This window comes from Thalassophryne amazonica, chromosome 8 (genome assembly GCF_902500255.1).
Source record: "Thalassophryne amazonica chromosome 8, fThaAma1.1, whole genome shotgun sequence".
Lineage (NCBI taxonomy): Eukaryota > Metazoa > Chordata > Actinopteri > Batrachoidiformes > Batrachoididae > Thalassophryne > Thalassophryne amazonica.
In genome coordinates, this window is record NC_047110.1 from 94,458,646 (window position 1) to 94,480,995 (window position 22,350).

At 42.9% G+C, this 22,350-nt stretch overlaps 2 protein-coding genes across 2 annotated transcripts in view; one reads left to right on the forward strand and one right to left on the reverse strand.

The window, feature by feature from the left end:
- Positions 1-906: 906 nt before the first annotated feature.
- LOC117516120 (seipin-like) lies at positions 907-3,404 on the reverse strand. Its single transcript, XM_034177020.1, has one exon. The coding sequence runs from the start codon at positions 3,182-3,184 to the stop codon at positions 2,027-2,029; it is 1,158 nt and encodes a 385-aa protein (XP_034032911.1). The 5' UTR covers positions 3,185-3,404; the 3' UTR covers positions 907-2,026.
- A 2,133-nt stretch (positions 3,405-5,537) lies between these two features.
- fnbp4 (formin binding protein 4) overlaps positions 5,538-22,350 on the forward strand; it is a 43,850-nt gene continuing 27,037 nt past the window's right edge. Inside the window, 2 exon segments of the mRNA XM_034177014.1 lie at positions 5,538-5,697; positions 6,959-7,036. Coding sequence (XP_034032905.1) covers positions 5,580-5,697; positions 6,959-7,036 — 196 coding nt within the window. The 5' untranslated portion in view covers positions 5,538-5,579.

Genomic DNA, 22,350 nt, shown 5'->3' on the forward strand with positions numbered 1-22,350 from the left:
GAACGAATGGGAGGAAACTGGAGTCAACGTCTGTGACCGAACTGTAAGAAACCGCCTAAAGGAAATGGGATTTACATACAGAAAAGCTAAACGAAAGGCATCATTAACACCTAAACAGAAAAAAACAAGGTTACAATGGGCTAAGGAAAAGCAATTGTGGACTGTGGATGACTGGATAAAAGTCATATTCAGTGATGAATCTCGAATCTGCATTGGGCAAGGTGATGATGCTGGAACTTTTGTTTGGTGCCGTTCCAATGAGATTTATAAAGATGACTGCCTGAAGAGAACATGTAAATTTCCACAGTCATTGATGATATGGGGCTGCATGTCAGGTAAAGGCACTGGGGAGATGGCTGTCATTACATCATCAATAAATGCACAAGTTTATGTTGATATTTTGGACAATTGAAAGGATGTTTGAGGATGATGAAATCATTTTTCAAGATGATAATGCATCTTGCCATAGAGCAAAAACTGCAAAAACATTCCTTGCAAAAAGACACATAGGGTCAATGTCAATGAGCAGATCTGATTTGATGCAGGTGTTAATTTGGGGGATGAAAATTTACAGGGTGATTCCATAATTTTTTCCTCAGAATTGAGTGAGTCCATATTTTTTTCCTCTGCTTGGTCTAAAAAAGTAACCGTTACTGACTGTCACAATCTTTTTTACTTGATTTCTTATAGTGTTTCTTAAAGCCAGAAAGTTGCCATCTGAAATGACTTTAGTTTTGTGTCATGTCTGTGATCTGCTTTTTTTCTACAAAATTAAACAACTGAATGAACATCCTCTGAGGCCGGTGATTCCATAATTTTTGCCAGGGGTTGTTAAATGAGCTGAGGTCAGAGTGAGGTCAAAGGAATACAAGACAATAAACTCTGGTTTTGCAGCTAAAGAACGTATTTTCATGAATATGTATTTTAGTCAAGTCTAACAGTGGGTTTGCTTGTATCTACCAGCACTTACTGAATCACTGTGCACCGGCAGAGAAAAGAGCATGTGGTGCAGGAGAATATATTCTGATGCAGAGGTCACCGACCCTCCTCCTGGAGGTCCCCTGCTCTGCATGTTATCCATGTCTATCTGCTGCAGCCACAACTCATGAGTAGAGCTCAACCGACACGGATTGTTTATACATGTATTATTTACACAGATATTAGGGACTAAAAAAAGTACAATACTGATATATCTGTTGATATATACATTTAAAATGGTAATGATTCATAACATTTTGTGATCAAACCTTATGACAAAGAAATGTGTTTGAGACTTGATGTTCAACTTTATAATAAATAGCTATAAATATAACCAACAATCAACCAACGTACATCACACTGCCTTCACGAGGAGTGGCAGTCGCCATGTTGCATCGCCTTCTCATCTATTTTTGCCCCACCTACGCTGGCAATATAGTGAACACTTGCCTCTTGTTGCTGTAAAACACCCACTCTGACTGAAAAGCTCTGGCAGCTGGTTGCTTTGTCTGTTTCTTGTAAAAACTATAAAAAGTGCCTTCATTCATGAGCAGTTATGAAGTTGGTGGCCATCTTGGATTTGACCAATACAGCGGCCACCAGTGAGCACTTGGCTTGGCACCCTCTAAAAATGAAAAAGGTATATTCTGGTCTAGATTTGAGACAAATCTGCACAATACCCCCCTCGTGACTCCCTAAGTGCCTGCACGATAGTTGACATCATTGTAAACAATGCTGTTGCGCCGCCCTCTGCTGGACAAACTATGTAATGACATTATTTTCAACAGTCAAAAGTGTTTTTTTTCTGCATTGTTTAGTTGGCGAAATAAATGTTTTTATATCGGAAAAAATAATGCAGATACGATACGTTCATGAAAGGCTCATATCAGCTGATATTATCAGCCAACAAATATATCTGTCAGGCTCTAATTGTTAGTCAAGTCGTCTTGTGTTCCCAAGCACACCTGAATTTTTTAGGTGGGTGGAGCAGGGAGAGTTGGGCAACATACAGGACATGTGACCTCCAGCAGCATGCAAGCAGCTACATTTATAGGCTCATCCAGGGTCCAGGTCTCTGTCGGAGGGTTGTGTCACCAGGAGACAACACATCAGAAATGTGTTTCTCCTCATCCCCGTCAGACTGAAGAGGATCTTCTTCTTTGGTATCTGGTACATCGGCCTCAGAAACATCTGCGATTGTAAAATGTTTCCCTGACACCTGCTCTGGTGCCGTGTCACTTGCTGGAAAATTAAGCACCTCATCCGCAGAACCAATCAGACTGGGACCATCAAGTTCCTTCTTGGAGTTTACCCTCTCCATCTGCTTCTGGGCTTCCACTCTTCTCTGCTGGAGACGGGAGTTTTCTCCCAGCATGACTGGGATTCTGACATGGTCTGGAGGCCAGAGCCCTCCCCATATATACTGCAGATAGCTCAACAACACAATGACACTGAGGAAGACAAAGTTGCTGGCCACGCCGATCACTGCCGATGTCAAGGGGAAATTGTACATAAGGTAACGTATTCCGGTGAAGTGCGCATGGATGTGAAGATAAGCAGAATAGATCTGCACTCGTTTGGACTGGATCTCGATGACCGCCCCGACGATGGGCTGGGAAGAATTTGTCTTGTATTCAGAGAAGAGCTCCACGCTCACAAGCTGCTTCTGTTCCGACATCCCCGTCACCAGGAGAGGGGAGAACACCAACGTGCTCAAGGTCTGGAGAAGGTTGGAGCGGTAGTGCAGCATTGTGGAACGTCCCACTGATGAGACCGTCTTCCCACCTCTTGTGTAGCACAACATCCTGATCATGAACATCCCCAGCTGTTCGTTCACCGGTGACTCCGGCATCTCTAACTCCAAAGAGATGCGGTAAGGCTGACCAGAAGCCATCGCCAGATCTCTGTTGTTCTTCAGGAAAGAGATGTTGGCCATGGGAAAGGAACACAGCATCGACTCTGCAGCATCGCAGTCTGAGGTGTAGTATAAGTGGACAGGAGTGGAGAAGCTGACAGGGGGCATATAGGAGTAATAGAAGCTCCCATAGAGGAAGATGGACACCCAAAGGATCAGAACAAGGACACAGAGGAGGAGAGCAGCCTGGAGTAAAGTCCGCCTGGCTTTGAGGAGAGTAACAGCGGCCACATCCTGCAGCCACACAAGAACTGCTCCCATGGAACTGGTCATCGTGTCTCTTCCAGGCATTTGTCGCTTCAGAGGAACCTTTTGGGTGGGTCCCGTTCCAAACAGCTCAACGACGTCTCCTTAATCTGCCGCGTCATGGCCGTTTAACTCAAACAAAGCGCACAACCCCCGACCAAATATTAGCTATCGTTATTAATAACGGCGACTCGACATTAACAAAATTACTCCTGCCATTTTCTAAAAGACGTATAATCGTAACTTCGATAGCTTACCATCGCGACATGCCAAAAAAAAACCCAAAAAAACCGTGTGACCCGGAAGTGGTTTAGCTGTCTTTGTCACAACCTCAAACGCACAGACAAATAAAATACACTAGGGTGTTTCTGGCTGTCATCTTGTGAAGGGAAAGTTTTGTTTAAAAAAAAAAAACAAAAAAAAAAAACAAAAAAAAACAAGCAAGTATACAACATAGAAAACAGAACAAATAAAGGATTGTCCAGGATTATCAAACAAAAATATTCAAGGAGGTACATATAATGACAGTTTTTATCGCCTTTTGGTTACTTGATTTAGAAATTAGTTTGACATATTGTTCAGTCTCTTTAAGGAAAGGTACAAAATTAGGTTTGCTGTTGAATTTACACTTATGAATAAAAAATAGTCTGTAGTAATAAAAGGTTAATCAGAAAATACTTCTTATGTTCTCTAAAAAACAAAATATTACATTTTCCCATAATAAATTTAAATCTCTTCAGACATGGTCAATGATAAATTTACTGAAATTTTGCCAAAATTTACGGGTGTGTGAGCAGTGCCAAAAAGGTGCAGCACTGTTTCAGGGTGACCTCATGTGAGCACAAAGTTGGAGCTTTTGTCCTCACTGGTGCTTCTAGTGCAGCAGATAACTGAAACAATCGTGCAAATGGTGATACAAGCACTAAAGTTGATACATATACTCTTTAGATATTACTCTTTTGAACAAACTGACTGGCCACTTGAATTTTCAATAAGCGGCCAGGTAGGGGTCAATTGAAGAATTACACAGGGGTCAAAATTAAAAATGCTCAAATCTTTTTGAAAGCTACACCACATTATTTGTCTGATCATAAAGATTCCAAAAAGGTATAGTTTGGACTATCTATGACTGAATGATCAGGAGTTATGGGGTAAAAACAGCAAAAATGGTGACAAAGGTCAGTTTCAGTTTGTACAGGGGTCAAAAGTTAAAGTTCCTTCAATTTTGGTAAAAAGTGATGCCAATTATTGGTTGAGCTAATGGGATTAATAAATGGAATAGTTTTGATTGTGTTGAATGTTTGGTCTCCAAAGTAAAGGTCAAACAATGTCAACGTCCATTGGATTCTTTGACATGTGACATATGTTACCCTGTAACATGATAACTAAGCATGATACATGGTCCAAACTATTCCTTTTTAAAACCCTGTTAACTCAACTAATAATTTGCATCATGTTTTACCAAAATTGGAGCAACTTTAACTTTTGACCCCTGTACAAACTGAAAGTGACCTTTGTCACCATTTTTGCTGTTTTTACCCCATAACTCCTGATCATTCAGTCATAGATAGTCCAAACTATACCTTTTTGGAATCTTTACGATCAGACAAATAATGTGGTGTAGTTTTCAAAATGATTTGAGCATTTATAATTTTGACCCCTGTGTAATTCTTCAATTGACCCCTACCTGGCCGCCTATTGAAAATTCAAGTGGCCAGTCAGTTTGTTCAAAAAAGTAATATCTAAGGAGTATTTGTGCGAATTTTGGTGCTTGTATCACCGTTTGCATGATTTTGCGCTAAATATTCTCTTAGCTGCTGCACTATTCAAAATGGTAAGTCTCTTGTCAGTGAAGTTGTGAAAAAATATTTTGACATATGGCCACATTATTATCCCTTTAAAAGGACAGTATTTCACATGACATTCTTACTGAATAAATCTTTAATCATCTGTCAGCCTCACAGTGTCATGTTGGAGTCCGGTCCATAAGTATTTAGACAATTATTTTAAACAATAGCGGGGCAGATATGTATAAAATATCGCCATGTGCGTGCTTTCATATTGTAAAAGCACCACATTTTGCAGACATTGTTTGATATGTAACAAAAATTGATATCATGCTGGGATTTTTTTTTAATCAAAGTCATTCGCAAAGATGGTGGCTCCGACACTTGCAGAAACCAGGAGTTCTCTGTCTTGTGGTTGGAATAATTCCGTATGGAAGAAAACAGAGAAAGCCGCACTTAATTTGTGTCTGTGTGGCATTTTGTATGGCGGTTTATGGTGAAAGCACGGACTTTTCAGCTTCTGCCAGTCTTTGTTTAGGTGTAGTCAAGCACATTTTACCCACAAAACATGGCGGCTACACGCTCTAGTGTTTGTCTCTATACTTAGGGTCCACTCGAAACGCAGTGGGCATTAAGTATCCGGCCACGCAGGGATGGGAAAGAAAAGTCGCGTCGCGGGTTTAGCGGTGGGCCGACGAACTATCCTTCAGCTTTCCCCTTCGGGACTTCGCGGGGTTGGCGAGAGAGATGAAGTAGGTTCAGGATCTGATGGTGAGTTTTTAACGTTCGATTGTCGAGCATAGTTAGCTGCGGGGTAACTCGATCATGCTAACCGCGAGGACATTATAAGAGTAGGCCTGTCGGTTTGAAATGGAAATAGTTGGCGGTATTTAGGTGTTATCTCTAAATTAATAAAGTCTGGGTTTTTATATAGTAGTAATTACAAATACGCAGTAAAAGCTATATGATAACATACTGTCCTTTCGGAAGTATTTTACGATTAAAACATGCTGAGCCGTAAGCTAGCGTGCTAAGCTAATAGTTCGGCAAGCTCTCTTGATAACTCAAATAGTAATTTATACAAATATACCGATACGTTTTTGTGTGCTATTCAAGAATAATATTTTTTAACTAATTACCTTTATTTCTAATTACGATGGATGCATACTAAAAGAAAGAAAAAAAAAACAAAACATAAAATTAGGGAGCCAAAAACGCCTCTTTTGTTGCAAACAAACAGTCCTTCAACACATAACTAACCCGTTATTATAATTTATATGATTTATGGTTTTTATGCTGTCATTTTCTCCCAGGGCTTGGTGCGAGATCAGTGCGTGCGTAATCCCGGTAAAAGAATAACGATCAACTCAAATGTCCATTTTGTCCAAAAATTTAAATGCAAAGTGCTTTAACATCAACAATTATACACTGAAATTACTGAAATTGGAAGTAATTGTTTTTAGTTGATAATATATTTTAACTTTATTTTATTTTTTTATATTTTATCTGTTGTCCAGCACTTTGGAAACCTTGTTGTTTTTAAAATGTGCTATACAAATAAAGGTGGATTGGATTGGATAATTTTGCAGAATTGGCGCCGGCTTCATGGTTAAACTTGAACAAAAATCAAAGCGCACATCTGCAGCGCTACACGAGAAGAAATACCAACTAGAAGAGAAATCGGAGCCCACACCTACTCATTTTACAGTCTGGCTGCAGGTGAGCCCCTATAGCGCCTCACCTCAAGCTGCATTGCCAGTCTGCTGCTGTACTTCTTTGATATCATGCTGAGATTGCTGCATTTCAGCTGTTTTGCCAGTATAATGTGTGTTAAGGTCACAACTAAATCATTCAATTTATTTATTGATTTTCAAGACAACAGAATGCATATTATTACAAAATAATTGTCAGTTGAACTTTAAAACAAAATAGTTGAATAACTTTCATCTGAATGTTTGTAGCTATGTAATTAGCATGATGCAGCCACCTGTTGAAGGCCAGTACTAACATCTGGAATGATTTCTATTTGCAGAAGAACAGGAGGGTGAAGGACACAGAGCTGTGAGAGAAAGCCACACAAACATGAAGGCTCCGGCAGTGAAGGCCACAGGTAATGGCGTGTGTGGTGGACTGCGATAATATGCAGCCTTTTTCCACACATGTACTTGTATAAAACAGAGCTTCCTGTTATTAAAGATGTTCTTTTGGAAGCAAATGCTGAATAATAGCAATGATTGTTAATGGCCCATAAAATTAATTGACAACTATTATGATGATCAATTAATCTTTTTTTAAACATTCCAATTTTGTGCTCTCAGCTTCTTAAATGTGAATACTATATGGTTTATTTCAGGTGCTTTAATCCTATGTGTCAGTAAGCTGAATATCATCAGATTGTAACATTTGAATGCATCATCTTTGGCTCTGTAAAACATTGGCATTTTTCACAATTTTCTGACATAATATGGGCCCAACAACTCGTCCATTAATCAAAACTAATTTACCGAAATAGTGGTTTTGAAAATAATCATTAGTTGCTGCCCTAATGGCCGGTGTTTTCTTGCCTTATCTGGTGTGAAATCAAACTCTTGTTTGACAGTTCATATAAAAAATGGACTCCTGTGGCTGGAGGTGAAATTTGGTTATTACAACCCCTGGCAATAATTATGGAATTACCGGCCTCGGAGGATGTTCATTCAGTTTAATTTTGTAGAAAAAAAGCAGATCACAGACATGACACAAAACTAAAGTCATTTCAAATGGCAACTTTCTGGCTTTAAGAAACACTATAAGAAATCAGGAAAAATAATTGTGGCAGTCAGTAATGGTTACTTTTTTAGACCAAGCAGAGGGGGAAAAAAATATGGACTCACTCAATTCTGAGGAATAAATTATGGAATCACCCTGTAAATTTTCATCCCCAAAACTAACACCTGCATCAAATCAGATCTGCTCATTAGTCTGCATCTAAAAAGGAGTGATCACACCTTAGAGAGTGGACTGGCTCCAACATGAGAGATGTCAATTGAAACAAAGGAGAGGATTATCAAACTCTTAAAAGAGGGTAAATCAACACGCAATGTTGCAAAAGATGTTGGTTGTTCACAGTCAGCTGTGTCTAAACTCTGGACCAAATACAAACAATATGGGAAGGTTGTTAAAGGCAAACATACTGGTAGACCAAGGAAGACATCAAAGCGTCAAGACAGAAAACTTAAAGCAATATGTCTCAAAAATCGAAAATGCACAACAAAACAAATGAGGAACAAATGGAAGGAAACTGTAGTCAACATCTGTGACCGAACTGTAAGAAACCGCCTAAAGGAAATGGGATTTACATATAGAAAAGCTAAACGAAAGGCATCACTAACACCTAAACAGAAAAAAACAAGGTTACAATGGGCTAAGGAAAAGCAATCGTGGACTGTGGATGACTGGATGAAAGTCATATTCAGTGATGAATCTCGAATCTGCATTGGGCAAGGTGATGATGCTGGAACTTTTGTTTGGTGCCGTTCCAAAGAGATTTATAAAGATGACTGCCTGAAGAGAACATGTAAATTTCCACAGTCATTGATGATATGGGGCTGCATGTCAGGTAAAGGCACTGGGGGAGATGGCTGTCATTACATCATCAATAAATGCACAAGTTTACGTTGATATTTTGGACACTTTTCTTATCCCATCAATTGAAAGGATGTTTGAGGATGATGAAATCATTTTTTCAAGATGATAATGCATCTTGCCATAGAGCAAAAACTGTGAAAACATTCCTTGCAAAAAGACATAGGGTCAATGTCATGGCCTGCAAATAGTCCGGATCTTAATCCAACTGAAAATCTTTGGTGGAAGTTGAAGAAAATGGTCCATGACAAGGCTCCAACCTGCAAAGCTGATCTGGCAACAGCAATCAGAGAAAGTTGGAGCCAGATTGATGAAGAGTACTGTTTGTCACTCATTAAATCCATGCCTCAGAGACTGCAAGCTGTTATAAAAGCCAGACGTGGTGCAACAAAATACTAGTGATGTGTTGGAGCGTTCTTTTGTTTTTCATGATTCCATAATTTTTCCTCAGAATTGAGTGATTCACTTTTTTTTCCCTCTGCTTGGTCTAAAAAGGTAACCGTTACTGATTGCCACAATTTTTTTTCCTGATTTCTTATAGTGTTTCTTAAAGCCAGAAAGTTGCCATTTGAAATGACTTTAGTTTTGTGTCATGTCTGTGATCTGCTTTTTTTCTACAAAATTAAACAACTGAATGAACATCCTCTGAGGCCGGTGATTCCATAATTTTTGCCAGGGGTTGTAGTCTCTCGAAACAAAACCAGTGAGCATATGACACGAATGGAAAAATTTTTGGCTGGTTTCCGCTTTTTTGCCAGTTGTTTGGGTCATTTTTGAGATCAGTGATCAGTAAAAAGTACAAGAAACGTTCAGTGCTGAATTTTGTGTTTTGTTTTGTTTTTCTCTCTCTCTCTCTTCATCAGGCACTTTGGGCAGGTAATAAGGGGCCCTCAGTGTCTCTGAGCTGTGAGCGTGGTCCCTTTTCTCTTAATTTTTTCCCCGCTAAACTTTAAAGTGCATACGCCAGTAAGTAATACGAGGTCTATTAGAAAAGTATCCGACCTTATTATTTTTTTCAAAAACCATATGGATTTGAATCACGTGTGATTACTGTCGTGGTTCGTCTTTAGTCTTCTCGGGATGTCGTCTTTTAGGTAACACAAACTAATTGCAAGTGATATGCTAGAAAAGGACACAACACTTTAGAATAATTCAGCCTTAAGCAAGATAAAATGCACAGAGTTTTTAAGTTTATTTAAGCCTTCGACACAGAGCTTAGACAAACTGAGTCCTCTAGAGAGACTGAATATGTGACAACCGCGCTCATCTATTTATTGGAGACCCGCGGGCATCGCTCCTCCTTCGACTTTTTTATTTATTTCATTCCCGAGACATGGTTTTCTATTGGAAGCGTCCTCTAGTGAACCCTAAGCAGGTGTTAGGCCATTATTTCAATGTGACAAACGCTCCCATTAAAACGTGAAGGATTTACAACTGATTTTTTTTAAAAGACCTTCAGCCACAGGTGCAGCTGGCCTGAGGCCCCCCCGAACGTGGCCTCAGCCACAGGTGCAGCTGGCCTGAGGCCCCCGCACGTGGCCTGCGGGAAAGCACCTAAAAGGCCTTGGAAAGCCCCTGACAGACTGAATGACTAATAGAGCCCTTTTTTTGGGTTGAACACCTGCTAGTTCAGCCAGAGGACATACAGTTCGGATCAGGACACTTGATAGTTCATCATAGTTCAAATAAGGACCTAAACATTCTTCTACAGTCCCTCCTCTGGGACTCGAAAGAGTCCCATTACATCAACTATACTCTTGGGTTGTTTACTGACAAGACATCCTCATTTGTGCATTGCAATAAAAAAGAAAGAAAAACACATCACTCGACTTACTGATTACTCTGGTGCGGATATGAATATCAGTGATACTTCACACGGTAAATATATTGAAGTGCAGGTGAACCTACATACTAAGGCACAAGGTGAGCAATTAGCTGGATTATATCAACGCAAGGTGACATTCAAACATTGAGTTTTGGTGTAATTCAAGGCACTTAAAATGGCCACATAAAACAAGTTACAGCAACCTCTTAATCATGGCAAAGTAAAGGCATTACATTGACATTAGTGCAACCAATCATCTTCTGGCATCTATTGTCTCACTCAACCAGAGGCTCCAACCCATTATACTTGGTTCTACATATTATTTTGTTAAAGAGTCACACATTTATTACTTAAATGCATCAAATAACCCCTACGTTACCACTATTTAGTCGACCAATCAAGAAAACTATTCTAAGGTTAGCGCAGCTATGTCTAGTTAAATGATAAACACAATAAATGGTTTCCCTTCATGTCCGCCTTAAGTCATTTGCCTTAGTCAATCATATAATGGTTTCATTATAGGCCATTTCTCAACATTTCCACTTGTTTTTCTTCTTTTTCAGCTTGTTTTCTAATGCCCTTTTTGGCCAGACGCCAAATTTAGGCGATGCATGTCTCTTGAGGCATGCTATAATTTAAGAAAAAAGGGGTCCCTATGGTGCATCTTTACTACTAAATCTCCAAACACGCCGTGTAAGGGTCCCCTTTTTATAACTTTGCAATGTGATATCTATGTGTACGCATTTAGCTTTATCTGTGTTACGCAGATGATGGTAAGGACAGACATTTACCCGACCTTCGTACTAACATATATCCTTTGTTTTTATTTACACTCAGATTTCTGAAACCAGTCCCCGCAATTCAAACTCAAGAATCAAGATCATAGTCCGTGTTCAGTGCCATTACGTCAGTCCGCGCTTCCCAGGCATTTACTCAGCGTCGGAAGTTTGGGAGAAGTTGGGGAATATGGGGAGTTGGCCTTTCAGGGGTAGTGGGGAAGGATCAGGAATTCTGGCTTTCAGACAGTCGTGCAGTCTCTGATGGATCTTTCCAGCTCCTTGTGCTGCTGGCCAGGTTGTACAGGGCCCCCAGAGAATTCTTGCCCACATTCAGGGTGGTGGTGGCCAGCCCTAGCTGTTCCCTTTCCATCTGCTCCATCATGCTGGCTAGCATGTCCCATACTAGACTGAAGACCACACAGTTGAGTATGGAGGCCCTCCTGAGCACAAGAGATGTTGGCATTGTCATGGTGTATCCCTTAACAGGTATGCAGCTGTCTGACTCAGTTGTGGCATGATTTCCTCAAATAGTCCATGGGGAATGTGATTTGTGAGGGGCAGGAGCTGCTCCAAGGTTTTTGGAACAGACTCTTGTGGAAGACGAAGCTCTCGAACCAAGATTGCCATGTCCAGTGGGGTGGACCATGACCAGATTAAGGTTGTGCAGTCCAGGGGACAGGAAGTACAAGGGGGAAGGCATTTCGTGTGTGGGGGGAGTATTGTTGATGTCGCACAGGCAAGTGGTTGGGAAACTCTGGGCATTTAGCAGCCTGTACAAGCTCCCCTCTGTCCTGGTGGGTGAGTTCGGCTAAGGTCCACCCCTGCTGATCCTCCTCCAGAGGCCACTGGGCTGATCAGAATATCTCTCCTCCTGCCTTGGGGGTGGAAAGCTGGGGACAGGTCCTAGCAGCGAATTAGGTCTAGGATGCACTCGGGCAGTTGCTGCATATGGCCGACCTTGGCTGCCTCCCCTGGAGGGGTATCGTTGCCACTGGCACATGTGACTGTCTCCATGGCATCTGCGGAAGGGGTGTGTTCCCGAGTCCAAAAGGTCCTTCAGGTGATGGTGGAGTCCTTGGGCCGACTCTTGCTGCAGGCAGATTCTGTGAAGCCGTCATCGCCAGGTGCTGGAACGATGAAGATCCTTCTGTTGCCAACTGGTTTATGCTGCTGGATGGAAGGCGGCTGTGGCGACCATCATGTCTCGACCATCCCTCCTGTATATCCTCTTCTCCAAACGGTTCTGAGAGTCCAATCAGACTTGATAGAGGCAGATCAGGCATAGGTCTCTGATCAGGGGAGTCTGGTCGCTCAGCCATACTCCTGTGTCCTAGTAATATACATATACGTTCATATTACAGCTCCATGTCATTCTTTCAGATACTGTCTAGCCTATCCCTCATTTTTGTGGGTGCATGTGTGTGAATGTAAATGTGCGTGCATGTCTTCTTCCTCGTCTATAATATCACCAAGCACGGTCCATCCCAGTCCTTCCCTATCTGGGGTATACGCCACAATATTAGGGAGCTGGGGGCTGTCGGGAGGATAATTGGTATTTCATCCATTTCCATATATTCTGGTTCTCTGTCTATTTCGTTTGTGCTTTCTTCTAGGCTCGGATGGCTAACAGTGGGAGCTGTCCTACTGTGGATGAAATCAATTTATTGGACCAGAAATTTATCAAGGGAATACCACAACATATTACCAGCAAGACCGCACCCCCTGTTAGTGGCAAGATTACACCTATCTGATATAACCGTCTTTCCATGATATCCACCCTCTCCTTAGAGCCCCAAACAGTGAAAACAGTGGGCCAATATTCATTCCATTCCCTACAATGTATCCAGAATCGTCAGTTTCATTTCTCCCTCCTATGGAGTTACTTAACAGTTCCTGTTGCATCTCTTCAAGTGTGATTAAGAGCTCTGTCAAATTTCCGTCTTCCCCTGTACGCCATGGGAATAGCTGTGCAACATTCGGTGGCTTTGATCATAATACAAACTCCTTGTTCATCAGCCTCATCATCTCGATAGCTAATCTATTTTGCATTGTCATTAGCGAGGTGGCGTGCAGTGTCGGGTTAAGGCTCCTACCTGCTGCCAAGTCCAGTTCAGGTATCTTTGCTGATTATACCACAAGTAATTAATCCACTGCACCTCCTGGAACCTAGAACGGATTTTTGGAGTAACCCCGAACAGAGCCAATGCCCATCCCATTTATCCGCGTCTTCATCTGCTTTAACTCTGCTACTGTCTATGGCTTCTAACTGTCGGGGTATCCCTTCTGGTATCCCGTTTCTTACTGTGACGTTGTAGTCTGTTTAAGTTCATTATTCCTCTTGTTTCTTACGAAGTTTCTGTGGCATGGGTTGTATTGAATTTGGCATTTCAATTACTGTTATAGCTCCTGTGAGCATCACAGGAGCACAAAGGCCTTTCCAATTAGGGGACAGCGATGAGAGGAGTTTCCTTCTTTGTCCGCATATCCAAAAGATGTCAGCTAAGGGTGCCGTTCCCTTAGCTAAATTTGGAGTAGATACCCATGAAGCATGGGTGAGATTCAGTCCAATTACAGACCCCCCTGTGGCCGGTACTATTTGTTCACACTGTATGCCTGCTGCTGGCAGGGTGTGACAGACGGTAATGTTCCATGCTGTTTTGGCCGGTTTGTATTCTTGCTGCTTTTGCATACACTGTATGTGGTGTTTTGACTGGGTCGTCCCTACCTGCCAATCGCTTATGTATTGTGCTACTAAGCCTTTAGCTATACAGAATGGGTGTATCATCCCTTTCTCTATTTTAATCATAGGTGGAACGGTTCCTTCTATACTTAGAGGCACTGGACAAAGTTTACTGTCGGCAGCATATTTTTCATCACCTACTGCCATTTTCATAACACATTGTGTATAGCATTCTGCTTGGTCTGAGTTATGTTGGGGACTCCTATAACAGTTGTTGATATCAGGTAGGGGTTTAGCCTGAGGTATCACACCCTTCCGGTGACAGGCTATGCACGGCTTTTCACTGATCTGCCTAGCCGAAAATTTCAACCATTGGTAAAATAGATTGGTCTTCAACCCTTGTGTGCGGGCTAGGTCTGTACTGGGATCCCATCTCCCTAAGTGACTGCTTGTTTCTAGGCTTCTAATTGTCCTCTTTTTCCTTGGTTTGATTTTCACCCATTTTGTGGCTTCATGTACTGTAACAGTTACGTCTTGCTTGGTTTCCCTGCATCCTCTTTTATCACAAATTACCTCTATGTTGAGTGTTCCCTCCTCTTCACATTTGATGCTAATGGCTTCGCCTAATATGTAATCCCCCAGCTTTCCCTGTATTCCTATGTTCTTGTAGGCTTTTGATTTAATGTATACCAAATTATATGTTTTTCCTGTGTTTAGAATGCCTTGTTTAGCTGCTATTGCGGCCATGGCCACGGCACAGTCCGTTGTATGTTTTGGATGTCTATTTTCTCCCATACTGACCACCAGTAGTATTGTCAATCCCTTGAATAATTCCTTAATCATTGCTCTGATGACTGTTGAGATGTGCTACTAGATGTGCTACTGAGTGAGCCGTCACTAGATGAGCTGTCACTAGGGATGTGTGGTGTATCTGTGCTTTGTCTGGGTTGTACTTCCTGTGGTTCTTCTGTCGGTAAATCTACTAAGTTGCTGTCCGAGTCTGATGTCTCCTGTGGCCTGTCGGTCTGTATTGTCTGTCTGTTGGCCTGCGTCTCCAGTTGTTTGAGTCTGCATCTGAGTCTGTCGCTGCTCTATCTGGCAGGGATCCACTACTCTCTGAAGCTGTGGCGTCGTCTTTGTCAATCAGTCTCTGTGAGCGCCTTGGCCGGTGTTCGCCTGGCTGCAGGGAGGCGTGGCCTTCCCTCGGTGCTTCTTTTGGCTGCAGGGAGGCGTGGCCGTCCCTCGGTGCTGCTGTAGGGTCTCTGGCTTCTCCTGCTTCCCCCCCTTGGCCCGGCGGCTCTGCCAAGACGAGCTTGCCGAAGGCCGCAGGGGCGCTGGGCCACCAACCCTACAGCAGTGGTTTAAATGAAACCAAGTGTCCTTACCGTCTACTTTGACTGCTGTACGTGAGGCAAGAAATAACTTTAAAAGGACCTTCTCGGCGGGGCCTGTCCCACTTCTTTTTGAACACTTTGACGTAAACCAGATCACCAGGCTGGATGCTCTGATTTTCGAGTGGAATCTCTGCTTCTCTGTCTTCTGTAGCCCTTTGACCTGCAAAAAAGATAGTTTTGTGTATTTGGGTTAACTGTCTCAGATATTATTCCATTCGTTCTTGTAGCTGCTCCAGCGATGGTCTTCGTAGGGTCCTCTCAGGTATGGAATAGGGCCGACGGCCGACCTGTAAGAGCTTCAAATGGTGTCAAATGGGTTAGTCGGTTAGTTTGTGAGAGCATTGACAATAAGCAAAGCGGCAACGCATCCAGCAGGTTAGTTTGCCATTGCTGTCTGCTATGATTTTTGCTAGTTTGTTCTTTAAAATGCCATTAGCCCGTTCCACCGCCCCATTTGATTGAGGGTGATAAACACACCCAAACTTCTGTTTGATACCCAATTGTTTGAATGTTTCTTGTGTAACCTTGGCTACAAAAGCCCTACCGTTGTCAGATGAGATAGTATCTGGAATGCCAAATCTTGGAAAGACATCTCGGCACAAGAATTTGGCTACCGTTTTATGGTCTTGATTTGCAGAGGCTACTGCCTCAATCCATCGGCTGAATCTGCATATCACTACCAAAACATATCTCATTCGTTTAACTCGGTTTTCAGCTCCCATGTCTATGAAATCCATCATAAGATGTCTGAATGGCCCATCAGGGACCGGAATGTGGGCTAAAGGGGCTGTGAATGATTTCCGGACATTGTACTGTGCACATACCTCAAACTCATTCAACAAACGGTCCACTGTAGCTGCCATGTATGGTGACCACCAGACAGCTTTTAGTTTGTTCATAATTTGGACTCGCGAACAATGATTGGGTCCGTGGGCCCAAATGATTGCATGTTGTAATAAATTGGTGGGTAACACAAAATGTCCATGACTACTGCGCCACAGCTTGTCCGCTGGCCCCTGACTGCGTGTCTCAATAGCGCCTCGTTTAACCCACATTCATTTTTCTTCTCCACTGGCCCTACTTTGAGCCACTATCAGTGCGTCAAGTGAAACCAGTGGGGCACAATCTTGGATGGTTAGCAGGGGAAACATATTTTCTCCTTGTGCTCCTTTGCGAGCTGCGTCATCTGCTAAGTTGTTACCTTGAGCTATGATGTTATTATTCTTTTGATGACCTGCACATTTAATGATGGCTACCTCAGACGGTAATTGGAGAGCTTGTAACAGTTGGGAAATCGCTTCTCCATGAGTGACAGGGGTGCCATCTGCTCTCAGGAATCCCCTTTGTTTCCAAATGTTCGCATGTACATGACATACGCCATAAGCGCAGGCTGAGTCTGTGTAGATATTAACGCGTTGATCTTTAGCTATCTGGCAAGCCATAGTTAAGGCTTTGATTTCTGCCAGTTGGGCTGAACAAGGCTGATCAATTCCTTGGGACTCCATTAATTCAAAGGTCTCGCCATCCGTGTTTAGTTTAACTATCCCCATACCCGCATGCAATCCCGCAGCATCCCGAAAGCATGAGCCGTCCACGAACAGGGTTAGATCTGCATCTATGGCGTGATTATACAAATGTTCTCTGGCTCTCAAAAATTTCTCTGTCTCTGCCACACAGTTATGTGGAGTACCATCTAACGGTGTGGTCAATTTGGTGGCGGGATTCACCGTGTGACAACGTTGTATTGTTATTTCTGGAGCGGGACAACACAACTTCATATCCAGTGCGTCTAGCTTGTGTTAAGACAAAACGTTGACTGGTTAGCAGGGCATGTAACTGATGCGACGTGTACAACGTTACTGCATGTCCCATGATTATGGATGATGCTTTTTGAAATGCAAAGGCAGCTGCTGCTAGACCCTGATAGCATGGTGGCAATCCTGTTTCAATGTTGTCAAGCTTTGTACTATAATAGGCCAATGGTTGTTTTCCTTCATTTGTTTCCTGCATTAGTACAGCACATGCATATCCAGCTTTTTCAGTAACATACAAATGGAAAGGTTTCCCATAATCTGGGTTACCTAACGCGGGAGCAGATTGCATGTCTGTTTTTAGGGCCTCAAAAGCTCCCGTTGCCTCATCTGTCCAGACGAGGAGAGCTGCATTGCTTGTTTGCCCCACTGCTCTAATCATGGCACGCAAAGGTGCAGTTTTTATAGCATAATCACAAATCCACGGCCGACTGTACCCTGCCATCCCAAGGAATGAAAGCATCTGTCCCACTGTTTGGGGTTTGGGAGCCTTGATTATAGCCTCCACTTGGCTTGGGGCTATACATCGTGTGGTCCCACACAACTGTCTTCCCAAGTATTCTACTTGTTGTTTGCAGAACTGCAATTTGTCCTTACTTACTTTATGACCTCCATCTGCCAATGCATGCAATACAATTAATGAATCTTTTTCACACTGTTCTTGAGTCTCTGATGCAATAAGGAGATCATCCATATATTGCACCAATGTACTGGGTATGTCAAGGTGTTGTAAATCTTCAGCCAGGACTTTGTTAAAGATGGCTGGGGACAGGTTCAGTCCCTGAGGTAGCCGTGTATACGTTAGCTGTTGTCCCAGAAATGTGAATGCAAACAAATGTTGTGAGTCTGGGTGCACAGGCACACTGAAATAGGCTGAACACAGATCGATTACTGTGTACCATTTTGCTCCAGCAGGGATGCTTGATAGTATAGTATGCGGATCAGGTACTATAGGTGCATCCATTTCTATTATTGCATTGATAGGACGCAGATCATGTACCAGCCGATACTCTTTGGTATTGTTTTTAGGGATAGGATAGATAGGAGTATTGCATGGGCTTGCAGTTTTTATTAAAACTCCAGCTGCCATTAGTCCCTTAATTACTGGTTTTATGCCTTCAATAGCCTGAGGTTTTAATGGATACTGCCTTTGGTGAGGCAGTTTTGCTCCCGGTTTTACTTTTATTTTTACTGGTAAGGCTGTTTTTACTAGTCCTACATCTGTTTTGCTTTTGGACCACACCACTGGTGGTATTTGTTCTAACAGTTTCTCTTGTTGGGCCGATAACACCATCTGTCCCTCTGATCTAGGATTGAGCTCCACTTTTTGAGCTATAGCCTCATCATTTACTTTTAAATTAATTTGTATAAACTGCTGGTCTTTTGACAGATGTACTTGTGGACTTTCCATGTTTTGCCATTCTTCAACTTCTGAGGCTGTCTTTACCATTGGACCTAGGTCATGGGATTCGTACTTTTCTGAGACTAAAAGGGTCACATGAGGCGTGGCATTCGGCACTTGATACCATTGTTGTTCAGCTGAAGTTAGCTTGACAGAAGCTGTGGCCCCTTGGGGCCTAAATAAATTTCTGTGGTGGTTATGTGAAACAGCCGTTGATTCATCAATGCATCCCAGCAGCATGCATAGTCAGTTTGTTCTTGTTTGGCATCGAACATCAGGGTGACATGTAAAGGTAAACTAGGTGTATATACTGCTTCATAGTGTTGTTCTGCCCAGGGCTTCCATTTTTCCCATTCCAGTTGAAGATTTGAATTTTCTGGTTGTAACTTCAGCCAGTATACCATGGGTTGCACAGGTCGGACCTTGTTTTCCATGTCCATAAGCACCATAATGTTGGTGAGTGCTTCGTCAGGAAAGTGTATTTGCAGTCCTTGATGGGTACACACTATCTGGGTTTGTAGCTTACATAAAATGTCTCTTCCCAGCAAATTCACAGGTGTATTTTGTGAGTATAACAGGGGTGCTTCAATTGTTTTTCCTGCAATCGTTACAGGAAGTGGGCGTGTAAACGGTATTATTTGAGTTTTCCCAGAGAAGCCGATGGTCTTAATTACAGACCCAGAGAGGGGGAGATGAGCGCCCATTTTCCCTATGCAAGAGTATGTTGCCCCTGTATCCACCATGAAAGGGAAATCTCTGTTTTGTATATAACAGTGACGGTTGGCTCTTCCTTAGGTATCATCGAATAGCCAATGCCACCGTTTCCCCCTCTGTCTTCTCTAGGCCCCCCTATTGCCAATAGGCAGAGGGTCCAACCCAAGGTCGGGCCGGACAATTTCTCATTTGATGTCCAGGTTGTCCACAGCTCCAACACTCATTAGAGGGTTGATCCCCTATTGGGGGTGTTGGTCCCATAGGCGGTCCCGCTTGACTGTTCCTGGGAGCTGAGTTCTGGAATCTGCTTCCAAATGAAGGTTGGCGAGATCCTCTTCGCCACCCTCCTCTTTGACCTTGAAAGTTCCGTGACTCTCCTCTCCACCCATGACTGTAGGTGGGTCCATTTCCGGGTGTGCCAGTGCTATGGTAGTGATAGTGATGCTCCACTGGTGCTGAGACTTCTCCTGTAGGAGTGCTCCCTGCTGCTCCTTGGGGGCTCTGTGTGGCTGTTACCCCAGGTGCCTGTATGGTGGCAGCAGTGTTTGCCATAAGGCCTGTGCTTGCCGGCTCAGAAGGAACAGGGGTCATCATTGGTGCCTGGGTCTTTTGTTTTTTCTTTCTTGACTTTGGTTAGCTCTCCCAACTGCATCTGCACCAATTTTTTCGTCAGGGATTTTGCTGCATCTTCTTCTTTTTGTTTTTCTTTCTTGTAGATTTCAAGATGGTGACAAATATGCTCAAGAGTATAAAGCCCAATTCATTTTGATAGTCCCACGACTCCATCTAGGGCTTTCTGAACCTCATCTGGTAGAGCCTTTTTTACAGTTATTTTAAACAGGATTTCAGTTGCTGGAGAATGGTTCCATGCATTTCCTGTTTCCTCCGCCCATCTCTTCTGGAATCGGTGCAGGAACTTCTTTGGGCACTCTTCAGGTGTCCACTCCTCATCATCCAATTTAGAGGGATCCAAGACCTCAGGGTACTTTCTTCTCAGTCCTTCCCACATGGAGTTTCTATAGCGATTAAAGGGGACTTCATCATGTTTATTAGTGCCCATCATTTGTGTTAGTCCAACCTTTCCTGCTAATTCTTCAGTGTCATGTTTTCCCATTACATGCATTAGCAAGGCTTTTATGTCACCTAAAGACAAGGTTACCCCTGCAGTGCCTTCTTCTAAGGCAGTTATCCATCTCCCAGCTCCTTGGGTGATGTCTGGCAGCCTGTTGGCCAGCCCCACCATGTCTGTCCAGCTCCATGGGGTATACACATGATGACCATTTCTAACCACCAATGGGCATATGAGGTCTTCGTCCTCCTCTTCTTCTGTGGGGGCTCCATACTGTCTTCCAGATCGAGTGCGACTGACTGGTTCCAGGCAGTCCATCCAGTTGGTTATATTCTGTTCTAAAGCCGCTATGTCTTTGGCTACACATTGTTGTCTTTGCCTGAGTCGGGCCTCTTTTGCACTCTCAATGATGATCTCACCAGAAATTTTTCGGGTGGGTGGCTCTATAATGTGATTCCCTTGATTGGGCGTCGATTGTTGTAATATTCTTCTTTCCTCGGCGTCCCTATGTCTTTGTATTCTTTCCTTCGCTAGCCGAAGTTGCTCAGCTAGTTCTTCATTATCTCTTCTGGCCAGATCCAGTGTGTCACAGAAGCTCTTGTGCCACTCTTCGGAGCCTCTATAGCCTGTGAAGGTCCAGTCGGCTGACTTATGGTGGGAGGGGACGGTTTTCAGTGGACCTCGATGTGCAGGCGGAGCCTTCAGGTCTCTCTCTTTATCCTCGTCTGCCTCCGTGTCACTGTTATTTGTGGCTCCCCCCTACTGGTCGTGATGGGAAACCACTTACTTCTGGACTTGGAGACCCTGTATGATCCATTTGACAGGCCGAGGACCTGTCTCCTTGTGGCTCTCGAGCTTTTAGTGTCAGTGTGAATTTGCCCTCCACATCCATGCCTTGGTCCTCTTCACGAGTTCCTAATACAAATTGTCCAGCTGTCCTTCCCATATCATGACGTTTATATGGGGGTGGCTCTGCTTCCCAGCTCGGTGCACTGGCTTTAGTCTTTTTGGATCTTTCCTCTGTCATTTTTTCTCTTTTCTGCTGTAGCCTCTGTGCTTCCTGCTTGAACAAGGCCAAAACTTCTTTTCTTCAGTGCGTTTTTTGTTGTTATTCACGTTCTTCTGCTGATCTTTAATTTCTTTTTTCTGTATTTCTACCGCAACTGCTTCACACATCACCGGATCAAATGATCCCTCCAAAGGCCATTGCCTGCCCCCATGTGACCTTTTGTGCCACTTTCTCATACATTGGTTGGCCTTAGTGCGTTTTCCTGGATATTTTCTTAGTACTAAGTCTAGCGGGGTACTTTCCCGACCTTGACCTTGAGAGTTACCCATGTAACCCTGACAAACGCTATGTGAGGTGTTTCTATGGTGTTCTGGTAGTCCCTCAGGGGCTGTCCTGATCCAGACCAATAACTTGCCGGCTGTAACACCTGTTTTGTATTTTAAACCCTTAAAAGGATTAAATTTCCAACTGTTATGCCCGTCTTCTTTTTCTTTAACTAAATACAAAAATTTACCCGTTTCCCACCGAACCTTCCTTGGGACCACAGTCAGAGTCAACCTAGGAAACATTTCTTCACCTGGATCGGTTGGCAGTGTTATTAAATGATTTAATGGTATGCTAATTTCTTTATTAGGATCAGCACAAAGCAGCTCCAGCCACAGGGTTAAACCCTGATGCCACAGACGTCTTATCAGCAGCTCCCAATTAATTAGAGGGAATTGTTCTTTCTTTTGCTTCAGATTGATTACCTTAGTAATCTGCCATAATTTCTGATTGATCTCTTGTTCGTCCTGCCAATGTTCTGCTCCTACCCTGTCAAAATAGGTCCTTTCCCGCCAAAAATGTGTCCTGATTCCCTGGGTTTCGATGTCTCCGTCAGTCAAGTAATGTTCTGGGAGTATTATTTCATCATCACTTAAGTCTCCCATCAATGACTGTCCCAAGCATTGATCAGTCTGTCAGCTTTTTCACTATAATCTAAGCTTTAACTCTTTTGATTTATAACCAATTTTATTTCTTTACTCCTCTTACAACGCTAACACTTCCTAATGTCTTTGCTCCCGACTTTCTATTTTCCTTCTAATTTTTTTTAACTTTCTGCTTCTCGTCTTTTTCT

Excerpts from the sequence above, each read along its gene's own strand:
- LOC117516120 (XM_034177020.1), bottom strand. The coding sequence starts at position 3,184 with ATGCCTGGAAGAGACACGATGACCAGTTCCATGGGAGCAGTTCTTGTG.